This window comes from Amblyomma mixtum, chromosome 3 (assembly GCF_055824585.1).
Source record: "Amblyomma mixtum isolate Tamu chromosome 3, ASM5582458v1, whole genome shotgun sequence".
Taxonomy (NCBI): Eukaryota; Metazoa; Arthropoda; class Arachnida; order Ixodida; family Ixodidae; genus Amblyomma; species Amblyomma mixtum.
The window spans coordinates 74,993,868-75,013,328 of record NC_143014.1 but is presented as its reverse complement, the minus strand read 5'-3'; the positions used below and the strand labels follow the sequence as shown (position 1 = coordinate 75,013,328).

At 53.1% G+C, this 19,461-nt stretch overlaps 1 protein-coding gene across 1 annotated transcript in view; it reads left to right on the top strand.

The window, feature by feature from the left end:
• Positions 1-19,461, top strand: part of LOC149350616 (protein big brother-like) — a 56,807-nt gene that overhangs the window by 10,698 nt on the left and 26,648 nt on the right. The window contains exon 3 of the mRNA XM_089579688.1: positions 3,867-3,962. Coding sequence (XP_089435814.1) covers positions 3,867-3,962 — 96 coding nt within the window. The remainder of the gene's footprint in view (positions 1-3,866; positions 3,963-19,461) is intronic.

Below are 19,461 nucleotides of genomic sequence, written 5' to 3'. Positions count from 1 at the left end.
AATCGAGAGCTGGTCCGGCGGCGCGAAGCCCCGAGCGTCGCTAATCGCATTCCGATCGGGCTCCTCCTGTCTGGCACGGCGCACTGAGAGCGGACCCATATGCGCCATCTTTCTCCGCCGCATCCAGCCCACGGACAAGTTCGCGAACTCGGCCGCCATTACAGCGCGTCGGCAATCACCGGCGCGGGCTTCTCGGGCGCCTCGGTTTGCAAATGCTGCCGATGCAATTATACTTGGCCCCGAGCGCTTCTGCCTCCGCGACCGTCGCCGCGTCCAGCGCTCTCCGCGCGGGAACCGGCGCGTTTTCACTCCAGCCCGTGCGCCTTCCGAATGGGCGATTAAATCGCGCCCTCCTCAATCTCGTGCCGCCATTAATACGTCCGCTGTTATTCGAGGCGATTCGCCCGATCCGGTGCGCCACGGATCCGCGCCGTCAGTGCGACTTTCCGCCGGAGGACGCAGCCTGTTTCTTGCCTTTTTCCCGCGCGGCAGTTTATGCGGGCGGCCAGGCGTGTGACTCCCCATTAGTCACGCCTGTTTGTTGGAGCAGCGAAAGCGTCGCACGGCGTCGTGCCCCGTCACAATGGCACGCTCACGACTCGGGCCGAGAGCGGCTGTCTCCACCGCGTTGGCGCCGAGTGATGAGGGCGGTGCGCGAGTCCGAGTTCTCGTACTGCTCACGCGCCGTAATGACGCTAATGCACTCATTAGTGCAGCGGCGACGACCCACGGGCACGTGCGCATAGCCATCTCGGACCCTCGTCTCGATCACTGCTGGATCGAATAGGCCCGGTCGTTTTGTGCACGTACGGCTGCTTAGCAGGTTCGTGCGTGCAATCGCCCAATCCGACGGTCCTCGTCCTGAGCATGCATGCGGGCTCTAAACGGTCGACATTTTAGAGCGAAGAAATGGGGTGACAATGGAATGCAATCAACTTTAGAGCGCCAGGTTTTGTCGAGACAATGGTACACGGCGCATTTGAGCCTATAAGACTGGAACAGCTTTGCCAGTAAGCCTATAGAAACTGCATGGCTTACGAGCCACTTTCCGCACACTGAAGTGTCAAGCAAACAGCGCAGCTTACGTGACCGTCAGGTGGGTATAGGAGACAACGCCGTGTTTATCTGCGCGCACTCGTATCGCGTGGCCTCGTGCATGACATCCAGCGATCGTTCCTCACTCCTTCCTCCACTGATCGCTGCGTTCAGCGCGTTTTTTTTTTTCTGGTGCCACCAGAATGAAATATACAAACATGCTACACAACGATTACACCGCTCGATCGAGCCTTGGTCTGCACAAGTTTGGAGCTTGAACGAAAACGCGCAGTCTTGGCGGGCAGGCAGCTCGGAAGCAACCCGCTTAGCGAGTACGCGTCGGCGTCTGCCCTCGTAGAGGTATAGAGAGGCACGCGGATTTGCCCCTATAGACCGGGCCATCGGAGCACAGCTCGCGGGCCGCATGCTGCAGAGGAGAGGGGGCTCAACATTGCAATTAGCAACTCGGCCGACATTAGTGGCCGGCCTGCATGAGACATCTATATATGCCGCCGACCGTGTGTAAACCGAGGCCGCCCGCACGCGTGGTTATCGGCACTCGCAGACTCCGCGTATGGAGCGGCCCTTAGCAACAGCTCCGGGCCCAGCACCAAGGTCCCGGCCGCAAAGCGAAGGCCCTCCGGGACGCGCACTTTGTTGGCCAAGACACTCGTGAGCATCCTTCGTAGCAGATAGGCACGCGCGCACTAACAGTGGGTTTGACGAACGGTCGATCGACGAGATGCATCGCAAACCGTGCTTGATCAGTGCTGTCGCTTATAAATAGGGGCTAGACTTTTCAGTTCCCACGGCCGAAATCCAGAAGGGGTCAGGTGGCCTTCGATGTAGTAAGCATGGCAGCGGCAGCTATGGAAGTTCCGCTGAACCATTGCGGAAGCCCGGAACATCACTTTTTTTTTTTTTTCCAGGAAATTCAACGCGTGTGTTTGTCTTTCTTCAGTCTTGTTTTTTCCGCTGCTTTGCCCCTTCCTAATGAACTATCTAGACCAAATTTATGCGTGTACATGTCGACGGGGACTTGTTACGATTACAAACCTTGTCAGTGTCCTTGATTCCGTAACTCCTTAACCAAGTAACGGCTCGGCTCTGATAAGGTCATGAAAGTGTGTGAACAGAAGGCACTATGCGCTAGTAGATGATGTTTGACGAGGTAGTGGAGCGTCTCGGTCTGTACCCGGCGTTAGTCCAAGTAGCGGAGTAATGACTCAAAACGTGCTTACATCAGCACTGCTGATTCCAACAATCACGTTGTCTCAGCGCGCTCCTGGTTTGCCAGTTTAACTGCGACTGACTGTAACTCGTACTCATGCCAGCAAGCCATCGCGTGCATCTTAAGGGTACTGACCTTTTTCGGTTCAAAACGATTTTCAAAAAAAAAAAATGCATTCAATGAAAATGAAATGGATTCTGCGTACGTTTATCATTATTTTTTTTTTTTTTACGTTTAAACTTAAAACTCCAACCCCTACTTATAAGCGCAGCCAACGAGTCTGGAAGCGGTATAGTTCGTTTCAGGCCAGACAGCTCGTCCCTATGCAGACTGCCAGGATTCGAATCGCTGATTGCCTGTGATCTGGCGCAGATAAGTGGAGCACACGTTTGCCCAACACTACTCGTCATGTGGCATGGATGTAAACGGTAGTCAATGATGTTTTCATCCGAGCACCAAAAAATGTACAATTCTGATGTCTGAGTACGATTTATTAAACATGAGCAAGTTTCCCATATAGCTTATGTGAGGTAGACTTGGGTCTCTGTTCGTCAAGCAAAGGAAGCACACGTAGTACTCAACACTGCGTCGTGTCGCTGTCCATGCTTGACAACCCGCCTGAACGTTCGTGCTGCGACATTGTCGATCGTATTACTATACACAGTAACACTCCGCTTCGCGCGATTCCCAGGCATACTCTGGCTAGGATATGCATAAAGACTTGACAGTCTGCGAAGAATCCCGGTTCTTCTCTATCTTTGTGAAGTATGTTTTGGAAGAGATGTCATGAGGGTCGCTAGAGGTTCTCTGGTTTCAAAAACTATGCGCAGGCACTGGCTGTCCTGAAAATAAATCACTGCTATCCTTCCGTCGTCCGGTCCTAAGAGCGCACGCTCTCTCTCCCCTTGCCCCTGCAATTACTCCCAAGCTCTTTGCGAGCTTGCATTTCACTCTCGCTTTGCCTCCGTGAGTCTCAGCTCGTGCACTCCGCGCCTCTGGCGAACGCGGAGGCTCTGAAGGCTCACTCGGCGGCGGTCCCTTTCAAGTGCGCGCGGCGGCCGTGGCCAAGCGGCGCGCGCATTGTCTCCCACTCGTGCTGCGGTGTCTGCCCACGGGGACGCGCCACACGTCGGCTTCGCTTTGACCGTCGTCCGCACACACGGGCCAATTTGTCGCCGGCTGAAGCCAAACAAAACCGGCCGCCCCTCGCGGCACCCACGGGTCGCCTTTTTCTTGGCCCCCACCCGAGATTGCCCGCCGTTTACGGGCGGCAGGCTTTCTCCCGCCGCCCGGGGCGTCGCAGCCGTCGTTCAAAAGGCCGGCTCTCCTTCTGCTGCGAGCATTTGGCGACACGTACGGGACATGCGAGACCCGGGGGGCAGGAGGAGTCTTCTTCGCCGCCACGGCCATTTTAGTCGTCCTTTTTTCGTCTTTTTTGCGTGTGTGTGCGTGTCTTGTTTAGTGTTTTCAAAGCCATTTGCCGTGACTTATCGGGAGAAAAGTGCTTTTTGCCCCGCTCTCGTAGGCCGGCGGAGAGTGCTTCTTTCTTTTCGTCGGTTCGCACCCGTGACCGTCGCTGCTGTTCTTTCTGCCCTCGCAGGCTTTCGTCGCCACAGGCACCAACCTGCAGCTCGTGTTCAGCCCGTGCCACAACGGCTACGTGGACTGCTGCGATTTCGATAAGGAGCGTGGAAAGGTCAGTGGAGCTGCGCATATCTTCGCCTTCCGTTCTCGCTCGCCCCTGTATGCGAGCAGTGATTTGTGCCAGCCTTGACTCAGGTGATGGCGCGTGCTTGAGCAGAGCACTCTTTGGATTTACTGTTTAAGCATGTTGCTACCGGGTTGTCGGCGCGCCGCCGGTGACCTTGTTTTATTTAATCTATGCTAAATGTTACCACGGTCTTAGTGAGTTTGCATTTGAGTTTGTCTATGTTCACGACGATGCTGCGAGCCATGAAATGGTCGAGTGCGTAATCTAGCTCTACGCATTACTACTATATTCTTTCGCTCATTTCATTCAGCCGGGGAGGTAAACGAGACCGGGGCCTGCTTGAAATAGTAGCTGCATCTTGCAGAGGCGTTACTCATTTCCCGCTGTGAAAGAAGAGGCAGACGAAAGGCCCTGCCCTTCGTCTGCCTTTTTGACCTCTCTTGTAGTCAAAATTGCGTGCAAGACAGCGAACGGCCAAGCTCGCTTTGTGTGCTGTGCTCATGTTCCTTTTTCCTTCGCTCCTTAGCGTTTCGTGCCTTGTCTTTCTCTACGAGATTGCCTTGCAGTCGCACGGACCTTCTCTCGATCGTGTCGCTTCCAGAATTATGCGACGTTAAAGTAATACAGTGCAACTGACTGCACGCGTTTTCTTTTGCGGATTCATTCACTTTGTGAAACGTTGGGCCGTTCCGGCATGCGTCCGCATGCAAATCAGATTATGTACTCTGTTGCGGCCCCAGAAAGAGTGCAGTTGTGCTTCAGTCACTAAATTATTTTCAGTTACGACACTGCGACTGGAGACAAGTGCGCATCTGTGCAAGTGGCGCGCAGTCATTAGTACAGGAAATCATGCCGCACGATTTACTTGCTCCCTCCATCGCGAGCACCTCTTTTGTCTCATGCTGTACTCTTAAGTAGGCTTTTGGTGGAGGGACGGTCCTTTGCACTGTGTTTCAAGACCCGGCCCACTAACCCACGGGCATCTGTTCGCCGAGCATGCAGTGTCTCCGAGTGCACGCCGCCTAGAGGGCCTTACCGATGGCCGAGTAAACAGGCAGTGTTTCCCTGAACCGCAGATAGGCAGCTGTCAACATTGCGGTCAAGTATTTTCGCCAGGCCGGTTATCTTATCCGCCACCGGTGTTGGGCACGGTTCTATGCAGCGCCAGCGCCCAGGTGCGCGCAGCAGCGCGAACAAGGGCAGCCGAAGCGGGAAGGGACCCGCTTGGAGCGAGGCGGCTACTTATCTGTGCGCGAAGTCCACGAATGCCTTTCACGCACAGGGGAGGTTAGCGTCGCGTTAATGACGTCAGGAAGAAGTGGCCCTTGAGGAAAAGTGCCCATGTGCTTTTGTGCACGTGAAAGTCATGTAATAAATTCATAATGAACGATGTGTCGCTCTATGCCTTCGCTTCTGTCGATCACCACGTTTATGAAACATCGCTAGTGCAAAGTGCGAGCCTTCCTGAGGTGTGCGAGTCACTTGGTGAACATTGTGGACTCGAGCACGTTTCGGTGAGCATGTTTGTACGTATCGTCCGTCGAGAAAGGATGGGGGCTGCAGTGCAGCGCGTCAGCCAGCGAACCTTTATCCCAGGGCCTTGGGTGCCAGGCCTTCAGATCGGTGCTATATATGCAGCACGACGTCTGTTTTATGAGGGACTTCACCACTGCTCGCCTTTCCCCATTTGCATGCGGTGCTTTGCGTCGTTCCTATCTGTGCGGCGCTGTTCTGTGTCATGTTCCACACAAGCACTGTTGCGCGTTCACTTGTTTTAACGAAGTCCCGCATCTAAGCCCCTTGATATGACCGTCATTAAAGTCTCCTCTCTCTCCGGGGTGCCATCCAAGCTGAATCAGCAGGCAGTTCTCGGCGTTTCTTTGCTCAAGTCTTAGCGACCGCCATTCCACCGCCATTCCCCCGCCAGCCCCATGGCTTGGGCGAACCGAGGTCCTCGGGTTGTCGGCAGCTATGAGGCCGCAGGCGGAGCGCAGCCATCCGCGGTTGTCGGCCACGGCCGGCGAGGCTTTTGCGCGCGCACTTTTCGCAGTGCGCGCGCGATCAATTAGAAGACCGGCAGGTGCTTGGCGCTGCGATCGGACGCCACTTGGCCGCGACCGGAACGGGCCACGCGAAGCCGCTCGGCCGCGCCAGCTACGACGCCCCGTGGCGGCAGTGAGCGGCTGGACATTGAGGACCACAGTCATCGAACTGTAGCAGTCGCTTCCGTACGAGCAACCTCTCAATCGAAGACGGCAGCCGCCCTCGGCGATCGTTATCGGCGTTCGTGGGCGCAGCCGTATATGGGCGCACCAACACAGTCATCAGGCGCCCGATGACGGCAATCGCCGGGGCGCCTCGCGGCTGCGCGCGCGCGCCGAGCAAGTGCGCGCCGAGCCAGCTTGTGTACACAGGCCGGCGCTGCTGCAGCTGCCAAGCCGTCCGTGTCGGTGTAAAACAGCCATGAGGAAGTACACCGGCTCACTGCACGGTCACGCTACGCTGGTTCGTCTAATGCGCGCCGCCAGGGAGCGCGCACGCCACAGGTCCCGGGCACGTCGGCCCGCCGCGGAGGTGTTCTCGTGCGCCGACCGCAGAGCCGACGCTCAGGTCGCAGCCGCAGTGCGATCGCGTGCGTCAGGCAGCTTCCAAAGCACGATGCCTTCCAGCGGAAGCCTCCATTCCATTTCGGTGCATCCTGTTCGCCCCTCCGACCGCAGAAAACCTTTTTCAACACCGAGTGGCTTCCTCGGAGCGCACGCGAGGAACGTGACTTTCGTACTCGGCTCCCATAGCACGGAACAACTGGCCGCCTACGTACTCGGGACTCAAATCTAATGCTAGGCGGTATAATGTATCAAGCCACACCGAGCTGCACGCCTTGCTAGACAATTATTTATTTATTTATGTACATACTGCAGACCATGGTTAGGTCCAAGCAGGAAGGGCAGGTGCACAAAAAGCAAAATTATAGCAACAAAAATACAACAATACAGCAAAAATAATGTAGTAAAACAACAATACAGCAATGCAAGACAAAGCAGAAAAAATACATAATACGCAATATAAAAAAAGATGGCTGAGGAACGCGTCTGATTTTCAGGGTTGATTAGGTTCGGTTAATGAGTTCCAGTCGGATATGGTGCGTGGGAAAAAGGAAAACTTGAACGAGTTAGTCCGGGCAAAATATGGTTTTAAAAGAGCTTTGTGATAGTGTCTTGTATTCCGTGTTGGCATTGGGGAAAGATAAGCAGAAGGGTCAAGTCTGAGTTTATTGTTAAGAAGTAATGAAAGAAAATCTAAACGAAAATTTCGTCTTCTTACCTGTAGTTCTTCAATACCGTTAGCATGCATCAAGTCTGAGGGTGAGTCAGTGGGTAGATATTTTGAATATATGAATCTAATTGCTTTCCTTTGAATGTTCTCGAGCTTATATATGTTAGACTTAGTATACGGGTCCCAAATTATGCAAGCATATTCAAGCTTGGGTCTAATTAGAGTATTATAACCTAAGAGCTTAACGTTAGCGGGGGCGTTTCGAAGTTTATGCCTTATATAACAGAGCTTACGGAATGCGAGTGAACAGATGTTATCTATGTGAGAGTTCCAAGAAAGGTTATTAGTAAGTGTTACACCCAAGTACTTTACGGACGCTACTTGTTGCAATGGTGATGATTCTAATTTATATACATATTCTAGAGCGTTTATCTTGTTAGTTATGCGAAGAGAAACGCTTTTATCTGCGTTCAGTGTCATGTCCCAGCGCTTGCACCACTGTACAATATTAGTAAGCGTATTTTGTAGGTCACTCTGATCGTTTTCATTGCTAACATCGCGAAAAAGGACACAGTCATCAGCATATAATCGAATATGTACGCCAGGGCAAACTTCATCGATGATGTCGTTAATGTAGATTAGAAAGAGTAGTGGCCCCAGTACGCTTCCCTGTGGCACACCTGATGTGACTGGGAGACAGCCAGACTGGTGCCGACCGATTGAAACATGTTGACTCCGGTTAGTTAAATAATCATTTATCCAGGAAATAAAAATAGGCGGAAGTCCAATAGTTTTTAGTTTTAGAATTAGGCTGTGGTGTGGAACTTTGTCAAACGCTTTACTGAAATCTAGAAAGATCGCGTCAATCTGGCTGTTATTGTCAAGTGATGCCGCAAATGAATGGATAACTGAAAGTAGTTGAGTTACTGTGGAAAACCCTTTGCGAAAACCATGCTGGTAATCTGTCAGAATGTTGTTGCGATCTAAGAATTCATTAATGCTAGTTGCGACAATATGTTCCATTAATTTGCAGCAAGATGACGTTAAGGATATAGGTCGATAATTGCTCACCTGAAGGCGGTCGCCTTTTTTAAATACAGGTACGACTCGGGCTATCTTCCAGTCTTCAGGTACACACCCGGTTAACAATGACACGCGAAATATAATAACCAAAAACCTGGCCAGAGATTCAGCATACCTCCGAAGAAAACCGTTAGGAATATCGTCGGGCCCTGGGGATGATTTAATTTTCAGGTTTAGTAACATTGCAACGACACCATCATACGAGATGAAGTTAACTTCAGATGGATGTGCTGAAGTTGTGCTTGGTGCATCGTACGGTTTTGGTTGAGAAAATACACTGTGAAAGTAATTGTTAAAATGGTGAGCAATGGCAGGCTGATTGGTAACCGTTGTACCGTTGATAGTCATTTCTGATATAGGGGCTTTTTTATCGCTAATGTGGCGCCAGAATTTACCCGGGTCGTTTTTTATGAAGTTCGGCAGAGTTGTTTGGAAATAATAATCTTTTGAACGGCGTACAGCAAGGGCGAGGCTTTCTCTTAAATGGTTGATTGTGCTCTGCTGTGCGCGATGCTTTTTTAGCCTTTTGATTCGGCGTCTGAGATGAATGATACTGCGTGTCATCCAAGGCGTCTGCTTGCGAATGTTTTTGTATTTTACAGGTATGAAATTTTTAAGGCAATAGTGACACATTTTCTTAAACTGATTCCAGAGTGCGCAGGCGTCGGTTCCATCAAATTCGACAATGCATGTTTCAAGATGCTCAATAACTGAGGCGTCATTGGCACGTGTGAAATCGATGATAGGATGTGCTTTACATGTTTTTGTCTTGGCAAGCGGTTTTAAGGGAATGAAAACACTAACAAGATGATGATCTGAAAGTCCTGGTGCGACAGACACGTTGCAATCATGGAAAACATGGGGAACAAATGCAAGATCCAACACTGAATTACTCATGCGAAATTCACGGGTTGGCTCGCGAACCAGTTGACACAAGTTGTGCGTGAACATAATGTCGAATACAATATCCACGTATTTTTTGTACCCGGAACATGGCTGCAGACGTTCCCAGTCAACGCCAGGTAAGTTGAAATCACCGAATAGCAATATTTTACTCTTTTTGTAATTTGACATGTGAACTTGTAACTTTGCTAGATAATCTTGTGTTACATTAGGAGGCCTGTAAACCGCATACAAAATAAAGCAATGTCCCCAGCAAAACAGTTTCATGCAAAGGCACTCAACATCAGGTACATCTTCTAGCGAAACAGCCTGTATATTATTTTTAATGAGTACTGCAACTCCTCCACCTCTCGAGGGCCTGTCCTTGCGAAATACCTTGTACGAGGGTGGAAAGATGAGGTCATCGGTAATCTCGCTGTGCAGCCAAGTTTCTGTTATAACCGCAACGTGAGGGTCATGTTGTAGGAGAAGGATTTCAAGCTGCTCGGTTTTATTGGCGACGCTTCGAGCGTTAACATTAATTATTCGGAGATGCTTATTCACTGTCACTGTCGAAATTCCTTTGTCGCCTCTATTACGATTATGTTGGGGAAATCGGTATTTAGAAGCAGAGACCTGTTTATGGCTTAGAATTGCGTGATCTATGGAGTTGACTGCACCACTGAAGGCGTTAAGGGTCGTGTCTGTTTCGTACGATAGTTTTTTCGCAAAGGCACCTTGTCGTTCTTTTCATAGTCCCAAACGTAGGCTTGACTGTTGATAAAAATTTTGTCGAAAACTAACGAAACTTTGTCGCCTTTATCGCGGTTCGGCTTGGTACTGTTCCAGAGATTTCTTCTTATGTCTCTTGTTTTATAGGAAAAGTCTTCACCGATCGATATACCACTGTCTTTCAGTTTACGTCCTTGCTTTAGAATTTCGGTTTTTTGACGAGAGTCTAGGAGCTTGAATATAACTGGCCTAGTTTTGTTCTCTGCAGGTTTTCCCAAACGATGAATGCGCTCTATGGTAACTGGTGCGAGATCAAGTTTGTCTTGAATGATCTTTTGGTTAACATCACGCTCCAGGGACTCAGAAGTCTCGTCTTCTTCTTCTTTGAAGCCGTAAACAATTAAGTTCGATCTACGGCTGCGGTTTTCCAAATCATCTATTCTGTTCTCCAGGTTTTGAATTACACGATTCATAGATTCGAGCTGGTCTTGACAGAGAACGATTTTGGCTTCCAGTCTCGATACTGCGTCCAGTTTAGTTTCTATGTCAGTCAACCGTTTTTCTTTTATCTCTTTGATGTCTGCAGCTATATCTTCCAGTTGTTTTGAAAGTTGTGCATTATTGGGACCAGGATTTGTCTCAATATCACCATCTAGCACTAACAATTCTTTCAAGTACAGAGCAACTCGATAGAAGAACCAACATATCCGTGGGCACGGCAGCAGAAATAGAAAGGGATCACTAGAACGAATACATTTTGCGTAGCGTTTCCTCACCTGCGGAATGAGCAGCGATCAATTCGTCATCGCGGTAGATCTCAGTTTTAACGAATGCGATGTTAAAAGGCGGGAGGGGGGGGGAGGGGGGGGGGGAGAGAGAAAGAAAACTAACTAACATGCCTCCCAGGTCCGAGTCGTGGATCGCTGAGCGCTCTAAGTGTGTGGGCTGAGGCTGGCGTTCGGCGCGGTATGATGGTTACCCAACACGTCGTTGGTGCGGGCCACACAGGTCATAGTTTTGGGCGGAGCGCAGCAGGAAGAACATCGGCATTCGAAGTTTCACTACGTCTGATCTTTCGGGAATATAACGGCGTACGCACTGATCCACAGTTCTGGCTCCACCGTCTGCATTTCTTTCGCCGGCTGGCATCCCACGCGCGCGCCCGCAGGCTCCAAGAGTCCACTTCACGGCTCGTTGAACGACTGCCTGCAAAATGTTGCACGCACACGGTTCGCGGCGTTCCGCCGCGGTTCCTCGCCGCCCTCGCCGTACAGTTACTGCGAGAGTTCCCTGAAGGGAGAACTCGCGTCTACGGAGAAGGCCTCCGTGGCCCCAGAGCGGCGCCTGCCGGCGGCCACGTGCCAGCCTGACCCCCGTCCGCCCCCGCCCCACGCGCCAGCCCCACCCGGCCGCCGCTCCGGCCGTTTTAATTGCAGCTGCGGCCGCGCCCAACTGGACGAGCTCTTTGCTCGGCCGGCATTCCGCGAGGAGCCGCGGTTACTGCTTTTTGCGGCCGCACTGTCGGCACCTCGCATTCCACTGCACTCGTGTGCCGCGCGCTGGTAAACGCCGCCGCATCACTCGTCCTGGAGCGCGCCCACGCACGCAAGCCCGCGGTCAGCTGCGCAAAGGTGCGCTAAGCTGGGCGAGGTTACATCCGCCCGATGCGCGCACCTTTCGTGGAAGACAAAAGGGTGTATATAGCTGCCGACACTGGAAAACAGACTGGCGCGCAACCACATGCACCACCGGGGCATAAAACTAGTATGCCACCGAGCAGGAGTTCTTGCCGCGGTTTGGGTGCCCCGACTGCAGGCTGAAAGCATACCATATACATATTCCTATACTTGCAAGGACTAACTTTGTAACGAGGTTAGCTGTGAGCCCGGAAGCAGTGCCCGCTAGACTGACTCTACGCGCGCAAAAAAAAAAAAAGAAAGAAAGAAAGAAAGAACGAGTTTCGCTTGAACCATGTCTGTTCTCGGCTCATCGTCTGGCAGTGCGGCGCGGTATGGAGCGCATACGCATAGCTCGCACGACGTGTGCCGCCCCGGTGTGCGGAGAGCGGGTCAGCAACCGGCGCGCTCCTGCGGAGGGCAGCGGCCGCCGGTGATGGTGTTGCCCCCCCCCCCCCCCCCCCCCCCTCGTCCTCTGATGAATGCCCCGGTCATTAGGCACTCGTCTACCCCAAAATTATCCACCGTTAGACCGTCGTCCGGCCCCGTGGCTCTGTGGGCCAGTCGTACGAGTGCCGTTTGCGGTTCGGCCGGTTCGAACTGCTGCTTAGCTCTTCGCGCGCTCTGGCCACTGCGACTGTTTCACGAGAGGTGCAATTTTGGCGAAAAAAAAAAAACAGCCTCGTTTTCGGTTTGCACCGCAGAGGGCGCGGTTGCGCCGCGAACACACCTTCGTTTCTTCCCGCGAGTCGCCGCACAAAATCCCCTCGACCGCAAACACTTAGGTCCACGAGCGGGGCTCCTACCTCGCGTGTCTCTCTCTCGAGCCTTTGTGCGCACGCGTCAATTCCTAATCACTGCTTGACAAAGTGGCGTATAAACCTACCGCCTGCACGCCTTCTCGATTTCTGCTTCATAGACGACTTCGCATGGAGTCCTTCGCCAAACAACGTTTTCTTTTTCACCCTTGTGGACCAAGCAGATCAGCGCTGCTTGTCATCCCACCGAGCACAGAAGTGTGTTGGTATTGGGGCTGGCGCGAGCGGGGCAGAGCTCGGGGGAGTTTGCTTCTTTATGCACCCTATTTAAGCCACCTGGCCGATGTTTAAGTTTCTGCTCCAAGTGTTGTGGGTGGCAGGTGGCATTATGTACCGCGTGCGGTGCGGACCTTGGCGTCGTCCATGTGTATAAAAAGACTTATCATGGCATATGGCTTCACGGTTGCTTTAATCCCAGCGTATTTCGCTCTGCATCCAATGCGCACCTGCTACTATCAGCACGCTGTTGTAATTTTTTTATGCTGCAGTCAGAAGGCGCCAGACACCACAAGTCAACGCGAACGCTTGGCTCGAGCGCTGTATTTTGTTTACCGAGTGTTACGTCGAAGACGCCTGAACATGTTATTCGTTTAGCTGCGAATTCTAGAAAAAAAAAAAATAACCGCGTTGAGGGCCTCCATCGAATCATTAAGAAAAAAACGTGTCACTGCGTTGCGCTGGTGCATTCCGACTGTTTTTACTGAGCATGCGCACAACGGCATGCTGCCGTGCTGCAGGCGAAAGGCCGTCAGTGAATATTGTTTGCTTACGCAAGGTGCCGTGACGGAACTCGACATCCGTGCAAGCTTTCACGGAGCACTTTTGAGCGAGTACTACGGGTCCTGGCGCTGAGAACAAGTGCAACCCTTTCTGGCTTTCGGTGCGCAGTAACTTGCTCTTCAATCTTGTTGTTTCTTCGCTGCTCATTTTCACTACTCATTTTTTCCGACTCGTCTCAACAACTACCTTTCTATAGCCATTCACAAAAAGGCGAGTTCTGTGCCGAGCAGTTAAAATAAGGTTTTCTCTCGCTGAACACGTGAGCGACTACAGCGTATAGACATGCTTTAATGCTGACAATGCTATGTGTAAACGAAGACAAAGAGCAAGCCGCAAGGAGTAAACTCCCTTGCGCACCTTCGGAGACGCGCAGTAAGGCATCCGACCAAGCGCACCACGAAGTGCTCGTAAATGCTCAGCGGCCCCGAGTGGAAGCACTGCGGAGCGGTGCCCCTCCACTGCTATTCTAACACGCCGCCGAAGAGGATAAACACATTTTCCCTTGTGTAAAGCTATATTCTGCCACTCAAGTACCAACTGCATCTTGAGGAGACTGAAGAAAAAATAATAAAGATAGGACTTGAGGCCCTTCTCATTGTTCGCTTCTAGAAGGCAATAAATGGCACCCACATTCTTTACTGCCGTGTTGTTCTTAGTGCATCCACCCTACTTTGGCTTATATACTGCGCATCGGAAGACAATGAGACGCGAGTAGCATGCCGAAATCAACCTGTCACCGTACGTGACGGCACCGTCGGAAGCTGTCAGCGATGGGCGCAAAAGAAATCGCCGCGAAAATTAAACAATACGAACGGTAAATATGGGCATCGAGGGAAGCGTTAGCGCCCAAAATCACAAGTCCGGGCGACTTAATTCGAAATTGGCCTCGCGCAGAACGCATCGGGCGCTCTCCGTCCGGCCGGCAAACACGCGCCGCCGCGGCTTCTCCTCGCAGTGCCGCGGGCAGTTTGCCGTGCGCGCCCGGCAGGCGCGGCGAGCAATTCATCGCGCGAAGCGCCGCGCGGCACACCATCGCTCGCGCTCTGTTTGGTTGTTATTTGCGAAGCGTCGCCAAACGGCGAGGATAATGACGGTGTTCGCCATGTGTGCGACCGGCCAACTTCATTCGACCAGCCTGATTGACAGCGGTTCCTACCGGGGCATGAAAGGACGGAGGCGATCTATAATTTGACCTGCAACCCTCGGCAGCGCGCCGACTGCAACTCGATGGGAAAGAGATCTAAGCGAGCGGCAACAGCACAAAGGATTTGCACGGCTGAGGCTAAGGCGCGTCGGCAGGGTGCGCCCTCTGTAGAGCGCACTCTGCACTGGACGCGTGCGTGTCTCGTTGCGCGCTGAGCTGCTGCCCCTCACCGAGATGTTCGCAGAAGCGCCTTCCACTGTGCTGCGCGCAGCCATCATCGAGCCAGTTTGCTTGCCTCGCCGTAAGCAGGTCCCCAGCGAGCGAGTGCGACAGATACGCTTATTTCGTGTTACGAGCAAACAGTCCGTTTCCTGCAGGGCTTGGTTGGCTGCGTGAAAGCGTAAAGCTATAGTCGCCCGTCACCGTGGCAAAGCATTCAGCGTGTTTGGTCGCCTCTCGGCACAGATGTGCCAGTTTCCGGTCAAGGCCGCCAGATGCTGATCGCCATCCCCGTGAGCAGAGATTCGCCGCTGGATGCGGCGCTTCGCCAGCGCGCTCCGTCCTTCCGCCGTGCGGCCGAGGCTTCGGTGTTCCAAAGGGTGCCGCGCGTTCCAGCAGGCGCGGATGAGCGGCCGGGCAGAGAGCGAAAAGTGCGCGCAGGCCCACCAATTAGATCCGCCTCGAGCGACGCCCTGCGCACGGGAGCGCGAAATGGCTGCCGCGCTGCGACAGCAGCGAGTCTCCCCGCGAAGCGCGCGCGCGCGCGCCCCGGCGTGAGAATGGCGCGTCGGAGAGCGTTCGCGCTGGCCGAGACACAACAGGAAGCGTTGTCCCCGCAGTCGCGCGATTCGGGCCCGGGCGGCCGAGATCGGGACACGCCGGAAGCGCGCCTGACGCTCTTCCGCTGGCGGCCGCCGTGTGAACGGGACTTCGGCACTTCCCGAACGCGACAGAAAACAATCCTACGCGGAAACGGCATCTGCGCTGGCGTTCGCGGTGCGTTACTCGTTGTCGCGCCGATCTCTCACTGTGCCGTTTTCACGCATACTGTAGCAGAATGACTGGAACACAGAAGAGCACCTGCTGTCTCCCTTTTATGCGCTTTCAAATCTGCAGTGGCTCACTCGTAGTCAAACCCAAGTCAGGCGTCCATATGTAACGGCACCGCGTTAAATATCGACGGCAAAAAAAAAAAAAAAAGGAAACAGCACTGTGGGTAAACTGATCTCAAAAATGGCATGTTCGACCTCCTGTACACCCCTCACATCTCATATGCACTAGTGAAGCCTCAATTTGCCCGTGTGTCAAGTTAAAGCTCGTCTAACTTGCCGCGAGCCCGCCACACCCTCAACTAAAGCGAGCGACAGACGCTGGCCACGTTCTTCGACCATCAGTCGCGTGTAATCACGTGTTTTCTAAAACGCTTTCGCCAATAGCACCAAGCCGGCACCTCCCGAAGTCCAAATTGCCGGCTGCTCGGTCGAAGAGCAAGGACGACGGTGGTTGTCTTTCCTCTGCCCCCGTTTTTGCCATTCCGTTTTTACTTGCTGTAAACGATGCCTCCCGCTAGCACAGTCGCGCTCCTTGAGGGGCGACCCTGTGCGCAGGGCCTTTTCTGGAGAAGGTCCGAGATGGACTGGTCGTCTCAACAACTGCTGGCCCCCCTCATTACACGGGCTCCCACGGAATCGCCGCGTTTAGTTTCGCCCTGCAAGCGACTCACCTGCTGCAGCGAGCGCCTTCTGTCTTCGTGGGCCGAAGGGCGCTTTCTTCGCAGACCTCGTCTCAAGTGCAGAACGCTCTTGGCGCCCAAGCCCGATGGCGGACAGTGACATATGCTGTTCGTGTTGTATATTCTCGCTCGTCTTTTCTCTTTTGAAAGGAACTTTTGCGCACGATTCCTGCAAAGAGTGGGGGTACATACATTCTAAGGTACACAAGAGGTGTATAAACTTTAGACTAGCGCCGACGAGAGAAATGATGCTCCATTGCCGAACCCCCTTCCCCTTGCAACCACCTTCATCTAAACAGTCGCCTTGTTTTTGCGCGCGTTTCCTGTATAGACGGGCGCCGTTCGCGCTCGTACGCATACCTGTTTTGTCGCGGTCCGTGGCGACCAAAGCGGGCGGCGCTCGTTAAGCCGAGCATCCGAGCCAAGGCGGAGAAAATGATCCTGGCAGCGTAGCAAAGCCGCTGCTGCCGTGGGTGCCCAGGGGGGCGCGTGTCCGCATTAGGCACCATGCACGGCCGTGCAGGTAGATTTGATCCGTGCATGACCGCTTAGGAGCAGCGCCTCGCTATGAGAGTGGCCGCTTCCGCCGCGGCCCTCATTCTCGGCTGGCTGGACTCTGCTAATTGCTTCCTGCCGCCCAAATTGCCGCCCTCGGGCCGGTGCGCTTCAGCAGCGGGGGAGGACGCCGCCGCCGCCACACGCGCTGGGATCTCGATCGCTCTGGCGCTGACAGGCACGGGTTACGTTGCGCGGTCTGCGTCGGTGCAGCTGACGCTGGCCTGCGGTGGCCGATCGGGTTACGCCCGCGCTGTCACAGGCGGCGGACGCCTTTGTTAACCTGTATGGGCTCGGCGGGGCCCGTCTAAACGCCGCCGGTGTCCCGTGTTGCTGTTGCGGCGAGCGCGTTCTCGAGCAAGCGCCGAGCTGAAGTCGGGACACGATAACAGGACGCTCGTGAAGCTTAGCTGCGTTGAGTTTCTTCCGTTAAACGCGTAAGGACTTCGAAAGCCGGGAACAGCGTTCAGAGTCCTAACTGAGACCTAGTTAAGAGCAACTGATGCGGAGCTACGTGCTTGTTCTAAGCAAAAAGAGAAAGGGGAAAAGTAAGAAAAGTAATGAGCTTATAGGAAGCACGGTGCATATCACGCAAGTACAGAACAAGGAAGAGCTGCCGCGAAGAAATTCCAGAGCCACTCTGTGATAGTCGCTCACACGTAATACCCGTCAGCCTAAAAATAAAGCGAGTGGGAAGCCCTCGCCAAGCAAAGCTGACGCAACTGGCTCGTCTACAGTACTAGGTTTATTATAAATATCGACAGTGAAGTCTCGCTGCGGTATCGCTGATGACTCAGATACGTCCAACATAATTAACTCAGTCAACATTCGAGTTAATCACGTCTGTATCCTCGTTTATCTCAGTGAAGTTCATCTTGTTTAATTTGAGCATTTCATTTTGTCTTTTAACCGTCGTTCAAGTAGCGAGTATACCTTCATAGATTGCCTCCTTCAGACGATCTCGTTGCATCCCGAAGCTGCAGATACATCAATAGTGATGCGTCCTCACTAACGGAAGAACCGTTAGTTACGCCTACGAAGGTGGATATTTTTTTCCTTTCGTTATTGCGCGCGTTGTAGTCCAAATTAGAAGCAGACGGGAAACATGCACCCAACATGAAAGCAGACAGTATTTGTGAGACTAGCAGTCCTAAATATCCGATGATGGCCTCAATGCTACTCTTCCTCGCGTGCATAATGATGACAGCCTAGGAAGTTTTGCGGAGAGATTAGCGAAATTTTCGTCGAATTGTTGAGGCTGAAATTGTGCCAGATATGACGAAATCTTGCCGAATGAGGAGCTGCTGATCGATAATGCAAATTTCTCGCTGGCAGCATCGCTTGTAAGGAACTAAGGCACGCACTCTGTGTGGTAAGAAGCGCTGGAAACGACGCCGGCGCTTCGGAAGCCCACGCTGCCGATATGCCCGTGGTAGGAGAGCCGGCGGCGCTGCGCCGGGCGACGCCAGCGCCCACCGCCGCCAAGGCGAGCGGCGGCGGCGGCGGCTTGAGGCGCACGCAATCGCCTTTTGTCTTGCGGTGTCGGCCATCTTGAACCAAGCTGGAGAGCCGCCGGGAGATCTGGGGAAGCCGGAGGCCGGGGCTGCGGTCGCGGTCGCCATGGCAACGGATGCGGAACCTCCACCGCGCTCCCCATCCTCCCTCCCGGGCTTCGGAGGCGCGCCGCATAATGGCGTCGCCACTCCGCGAGGGGAATTTCGCTGGGCTCCCGAGTCCCCCCTCTCTCCCGGGCCTCTTCCCTTCCATTCCACTGCCGCCGCTCTCGCTGTAGTCGGGTCACGCGCGGTGGTGCATTTGGAGACGGTCTCTCCCTTCTGGGCGGCGTAGCGAAGCTCTGACCAAGAAACGGTCCCCTCGCTGACCGCTTCAAGTTGTTCATTGCCAGTCGCCCGTGTGAGCTTGTTCCGACATGCACCGTCTTCAGATGTAATGACTCGAACGCCAGCCTCATAACACTGTCATCGTCAGATCTATTCAGCCTCAAAACGCCAAGTTTTCGTTCGTCTCATATGTGCGGGATTTCTTTGAGTATCCCCCAATTCCATCAAAGTACGAAGGTTTCTTAATGTTTATCCTAGCTCACTATTACCTACCGTGTCATACCCATAAGGCGCCGGTAACCATTGAAGTTAGGCTTCTCGTTAATTAAGGGGTTCGCAGCCCATTTATATACGTTCCACGTCCGCCGCTTACGAACGTGGGTGGCGCTGATGAACACTCTCAAGGTTAGGTTATTTGTAAACATAAATACCCCCGAAAGCAGAAGGTTTGACAGCCGTCGCCGTAGCTCAGAGGCAGAGCACCGGACGCGTAATTCGGAGGTCGTGGGTTCGGATCCCACCGGCGGCATGTGGTTGTTTTTTCTTCTGCTTTTCTAATCAATTAGCTTTAAGCGACAACGTATTCACTAATATTCTTACTTGATCAACACCACAAAAAAAATAAATTAATTAAAAAATCCCCTGTGCTCCTTGGTTTCTGTGGCTGTTGGCTTCTCTCATATATATATATAAGAGATGAAGTCACCGGAAAAATTCAGGGGGGCACTTTGTTGACCTAAAGTGCGGTGAGGCGAAAGCCTTAAGCGCTGTGTTGCTGCTTGTGTCACTGATGCGTTGTTAAGATGTTAGGCTTCGCCTCTGAGAATGGAACACGACAGCGTCTTGCAACGCTGCCAGGGAGTCCATAGAAGGTCATCCCCCGTTCGGTTGTACGCCTTGCTCGTCGGTGAATTGGTTTTTGAGGAAAGGAAATGTATCTGTCTCGCATATCTGGGTGGACACCT